Source organism: Rhagoletis pomonella, unplaced genomic scaffold (assembly GCF_013731165.1).
Source record: "Rhagoletis pomonella isolate Grant_MI unplaced genomic scaffold, Rhpom_1.0 Rhpom_scaffold_00007, whole genome shotgun sequence".
Taxonomy (NCBI): domain Eukaryota; kingdom Metazoa; phylum Arthropoda; class Insecta; order Diptera; family Tephritidae; genus Rhagoletis; species Rhagoletis pomonella.
In genome coordinates, this window is record NW_023458561.1 from 12040954 (window position 1) to 12047115 (window position 6162).

General features: G+C 34.8%; 1 protein-coding gene across 3 annotated transcripts in view; it reads left to right on the forward strand.

Moving 5' to 3' along the window:
• The window catches only part of LOC118742329, a 212823-nt gene that overhangs the window by 153842 nt on the left and 52819 nt on the right, over positions 1-6162 (forward strand). For all 3 annotated transcript variants that reach the window (XM_036474318.1, XM_036474319.1, XM_036474320.1), the window contains one exon: positions 5141-5641. In XM_036474318.1, coding sequence (XP_036330211.1) covers positions 5141-5611 — 471 coding nt within the window. In that variant the 3' untranslated portion in view covers positions 5612-5641. The remainder of the gene's footprint in view (positions 1-5140; positions 5642-6162) is intronic.

The window sequence follows — 6162 nt, forward strand, 5'->3', positions numbered from 1 at the left end:
TTACTTTCATTCTTGTATTGGTCTTTTCCTAAGTGTTATACTTTAACATTTTAGTAGCAAGTTTTTGTTAAATTCATACCATGTGCATACACTCAAGAAGCACTTGTTTCAGCCCCAATCATTCCCGTTGCACCATTTCCGTGTGTAATTTCCGTTGAATTTGCAAATTTACTCCCAATCAATCAAAAGAAAAGAAGTCTCACTTCAAAAATAATTATACTTTCTGCGTTGCCGGAGAAAATGTGCGGAACTTCTTTCTGCGTAGGCGGCCTTCGGCCGCGCGTAGGGATCATAACCCTTACAATGCAGAATTCTCCTTTCTGTGTTACCGGAGAAGAGGGGTGGAACTTCTCTCTGTGTAGGCGGCCTTCGGCCACGCTTTGGAATTATAATCCTTACTACGCGGATTTATCCTTTCTGTGTTTGCCGGAGAACAGAAGACCTTATTTGAATTAAATACGATAGGTGTAAGGTTTTCACTTTCTTGTAAATGCATTTAGATTTTTATGTTAACTGAGTTCTTAAACCTCAAGAGCAGATCATAATAAAATATTTGTACAAAATGAAAGGTAATAACTTGTACTTTCTAATTAATATACATTTCTTTAGCATTAATCACGTAATTTTTTCAAAAATTTTTTTTATGAAAACTACGACATTTTTGCATTTTTTAGAATTTTTGGTTTTTAAATATAAAAAACTAGCCGGCCGCGGATGCGCGAGGCTTCGCCACATATGCATATGTATGCACATTTACGTATTTGGAGAAATGAATATGTCATCATGTACTCCGTTTATTATATACATAAAAAATCTTGTCTAAATCCATTCTGTAGCATGGTTAAAATATCTCGCCTTTGCTTTATACTATGTATAGAAGAAATTAATTTTAAATAGGTGGCAACCCTACTCAAAAAACTTTTTGCACATGCGAGGGCCATGCACTATCATTTGGTATCTCATTTTTTTATCCAACGAACGGTGAAGATCTTATAGTTTTTAAACAGGTGGCAACCCTACTCTGAAAAATAATACATTATTACACATCCAGAGGCTAAGTCTTTTCACTAATGCCTACGCTTATTAGAATTGAATATATTAATTTTCTTAACAGGTGGCAACCCTATTAAAATTCTAAATTAAAAAGGTCGCTCTCCTATCGATACAGAATATATTAGAGAAAATCTCGTCAAAATCCGTTCAGTAGTTCTCGAGATTACCGCGTACAAAGAATCTCGACTTTCCTTTATACCATATATGTAATACTTCTATATTGATAGTAAGCTAACATCTCAATGTGTGATACCATGTCCCCACCAAAAAGTTAACCATCTCAAATCGAACTTAACCACCTCACTAACTATTGCTGTCCACACTGCGGTTTAAGGTTTATAAAACAGTACAAATGTAAAGAACAGTGTTCGGACTTCCAAAAATCGATTCAGGACTAAATTCCCGCAAAAATCGGAGCAAAAACAAAATTTCCGTACTAGATTGAATTTTTGTTTCTGACATTAATTGTTTGACTAAAATATTTTCTATTCCTGCAAAATAAGTACGCGAGACAATGTAAGGATATGTTACAATTTAGGTAATTTTTAGCATTTTCTATATAGTAGAACGTATCTAACACTTAGTTTTTAAAAAAGCAAACCTTTTCTACTTTATATAAATTTCATTTTACATATATTTTTTAAAAACTTAAGTAAAGTTCTGCATCCGCCAATTTGTACAGCCATACATCAAAAAATAACGAAGTTACTTTATTGGCTCATTGCTATGAAAAAGTTGCTTTTTAACAGTGAGATTTGGCTAACTTTCAATTTTTTTACTGAAACCGGTGGTGAACACTCAAAAAACGGCCCCAAGAGGGGCATAACATGAATGAAAAAACGGAATAGATTTGAAGTCAAGCGGAGTAGAGGACTTGATTTCAAATTTTTTTAAAAACCGGAGTAAATCTAATCTGATTTTAGCTGAGTCCAAACACTAGTAGGGAACGAGTTCTTTACATTTTAACGCTAATGACCCACAGATGGCGGGAAAACACAGGGTTGTATCAGACTCTCGACGTGGTTTCGAGTTGGTTAGATTTTAACCATCTCAGTGAAATGGTTAAGTGATGTCATTTTTATATGGCGAAACTACGCTAAATGAAGTGGGTTATCGGGATAACCAACTCAACAGCCATAACTACGTGGTTAGCTCCGGTGGGGACATGGTATAAGCATTCCGAAATTAAAGCGAGACAGTCTAGTACTGTTTTTGTCAATGTATTATGTACTTGAGTGCCGGTTTTGTAAATATGTCGTGTACATGTTTATTTATAAACGTATGTGTTCCTTTTCTTTCCTACGTGTTTATTGATATATCTGTACTGTAGTGTTTTCGGACGGTACTAGCTCTTACTGCCAATATAGGAGTATTACATATATGCTTTATACCTACCATGCATAGATGTACATTAGGAATGTTAATCCCAGGATCCCGGACTTTTTAAGGTCTCGAAAATCCCGGGATTTTTGGCAAGTAAACCCGGGACTTTCGGGATTTGTAATTTGCACTGATAGCAACTATAAAAACTCCTTTTCTTGACCAGTATTGGCTATATTTATTTTTTTATATAATAATTAATATTTTTTATAAATGTGTAGCTCATTATACATATAACACCGCGCGATAGTAAATTTGAAATACAAATATCAATATATTCGCAAAACCATGGGCTAAATATAGTAAAATTGCGGTTTTAGTTCTTCACGTCAGTAATTTAAAAATTATTTACAAAATTCAGACAAATGTGCTTAGAGAAGAAGTATGGGTAGTGTGACCAACTGTACGTAAATGACACGTACAGTACGTAAATTTGTAGCCATGTACCGTGTACCGAAGCTAACCACAAAATCACGAAAATGTACGTAAATTGAATCGAAGAAATATTGCTGTACGTAAATTTTATCGATAGGAGCGCCCAACATACATACGAACATGCAAATTTTGACTAATAAAAACTAAAAATATTATAGTGAATCAGTTGATGGAAAGTGAAACAACTCATTAAAAAATCGTCAAAATGACGATAAAATCCCCAACACTGGCAACGCTGTCTGCTGAAAACTTTATTTGTGTTTTTCTTGTGTCCGTTAAGGGTGGGTAACTCAGCAAATTTATAGGAGTTGACTCAATGACTCCAACTCACTTTAGGGAGTCAGTTCATTCAACTAAAGGTCTGATTATGCATACTGCGCATAACTTCGCACAACCATTTGTACCAGTGCAATAAAAATGTAACTTAAGAAAATGTGAAGCAAAATCTAAACTAAACAGATCGCTAAGTTTTTAAAAATTCCGTTAGTTTTAACAATTGATAATTTTTCACTGCAGGGAGGTCATGAGCTATCTGTGTGAAAACTTCCATGCAAATCAGTTCACTCATTTCCGCGTATTAATTAAATTAAACATTTCTAACAGGTGGCAGTTCTTAAAAAGAGTAGCCTACTTTCTAACCTAGGTCATAAGCTATCTGCTTGCAAAATTTCATGCAAATCCATTCAGTCGTTTCCGCGTATTAATTTAAAGAAACTTTTTTAACAGGTGGCAACTCTTATGAAAAGTAGCCTATTTTCCACTGTAGGTCATAAGCTATCTGTGTGCAAATTTTCATGGAAATCCATTCAGTCGTTCCCTCATATTAAACAAATTCAACTTTTTTAACAGGTGGCAACTATCTGTGTACAAAATCTCATGCAAATCCGTTTAGTCGTTTCCGCGTGATGATTTCCCAAACATCCAAACATACAAACTTCCACATTCATAATATTAGTAAGATATTTAATTATTTTTTTCGACAACTAGGCATATTAAATAAACCTCATTCAAAAATCGATTGACCTTATCTGTAAATATTAAATCTAAAGCTAAATGTGGGCAAATTGCCCATATGTATTTACATATATGTAAGTATATTTATGTACAGATGTAGAAATACAAAACATAACTATACATGGAATTTTTTCACACTATAATGCGATCTTGGACTCCGGGTCTTTAAGGTCCGGTAGCTAGGGGAATCCCCCATATTTACATATGTATATATGTGAGTCCAGATTTTGGGGTGCATTTGAATTTTCGAGTATGATGAGACGTTTATTGACCGAATCGACGCAAAACTTTGACTGTAATTCTTGTCTTGGTAATTTAAGCTCAGTGTTGCTATGGGTGACAGTCTACATACATACACTGAGAAAAAAATCAACAAAAAATTGGTTAATATTACCAAATTCAAACTTGAAGAGGGATCAATGTGATTTTTGGTTGATATTAACAATGTCATGGTTGATATTTTCAACAATGACTTAGTAATATTAACCACACTTTTGTTTACATCAAAAAAAATTGTGGTTGCCGATTTTTTCGTTTGAATACACTTATGTTCCACACAGATGCATTTTCATAACTCGGAGATATAAAAGAAAAATTTTTATTATCATTGTAACACGTTGGCGTCTGACTTGATTAGAACCCGCATCTTCTGAAAGCAAACAACAGCAAGCATCTCTGCACATTCAGCCAACGCCGTTGTACAAATTTACCCTCAAATTTTGAACTTGAATACATTTTCTTCGTCGTTTGATCGTGTTCTGCACTTCACAAAAAAAAGACTACACCGCCTCTGGCGGCATTTGAACCAGAACCCACTGGAAGCCAACAAATAACAGCAAGCATCTCTGCACGTTTAGCTAGAGCCAAACATACATATGTGTTTTCAAATGATGAACTTGAATCACACTTCTTACAATCGGCTTATTAACCATGAAAAAATCAAACCATAACTTGGTTGAAAAAAACATTGTGCTTTTCGCTCAGTGTACAGTACATAGTGCCAACAAATCATGAGATTTTTCCGTTTGTGGTGATTTCTAATCCCCACATAAGCTATTATTTATACGAACAAAACTTCATCTCAAGGATTCATTTGCAAACGATATCGACTCATAAATACCCAAGCCATTATGCTTTTTATGAACGACTTTTTAAAAAATTGTTTTGGGTAGATTAGGATTCCAAATAAATATTTATTTTTTTTTAAGTCAACTTGACAACAATAGGCGCTGATTATAATCTCGATTTCTACTTACAGAGCAGTTACTTCGAGTGCGATGACTCTGATAGTTTTTCGGAACTATCCAACTCCGATGGATTTGATGAGGATATAATGGGCGCCCTAAACAATTCTGTAGACCTGGTAATGTATACCAATTGCTACAGGGACGATGTGATGATAACTTATGATACAGTGACAACACAACAGCAATCGTGGCTAGGGACTGCCGACCAGTTGCAGCATGAACAGCTTGAAGCCAACTTCATTCGTGTGGATGCAGATTCCAATGCATCAGAAATGCTGGGCGATGATCAAGATAACAACTATGGTGACAATGAAGTCATAGCTTTTGCCCGCCAGACAGGTGCCATTAAACATAAAGAACTGCCTTCGGAACAACGCCCGCGTAGCAATGTATTAGAAAATTTCACGAGCTTTAACGAACTCCGCTTGGCGGACGACAGCGAGGAGTCGTTCATTGGTTCTGAAAATCACAAAAAAGGATAGAAGCAAGTTCAGGAAATGTGCGTTAGATCGGTAAGCAAGTTTTTACAAGCAAATTTTACAAAAAATTCGATTAGAAAAGTTTTTATATTTCACTATGGGCTAGAGCAGGGCTTCTCAAAGTTTTTACAGCTGTGGCCTCTTTGACCTAAGCAAATATACGTACATATCGGCTACCCCGTCATGGAGGTACTAAATATATAACCTACTAATACAAACTTAAACATTTGCTTATGATTAAACGTTTAGAAAATTTATTAGTATACATGGTGAAATATATATAAGGTGATGTCACTTACATAACCTCACTTTTTCTGCATGCCAATTGCGGCCATGCATTTTGGGGTAGTAGAAAAAGGGCGAAAAGATTAGGATTATTTTTACTACTTTTTGGGTATTATTTCCAACACATACATATATCAGTGGACCCCACACTAGTTAAATGAAGCTTCCATCAATAAAAATTTTTTCTGTAAACCAGTGTAATTACAGTTTCATTTTTTCGCTCAAAAGAAATTATTATTATGTATTAATTTTTATTTTTTCGATCAAAT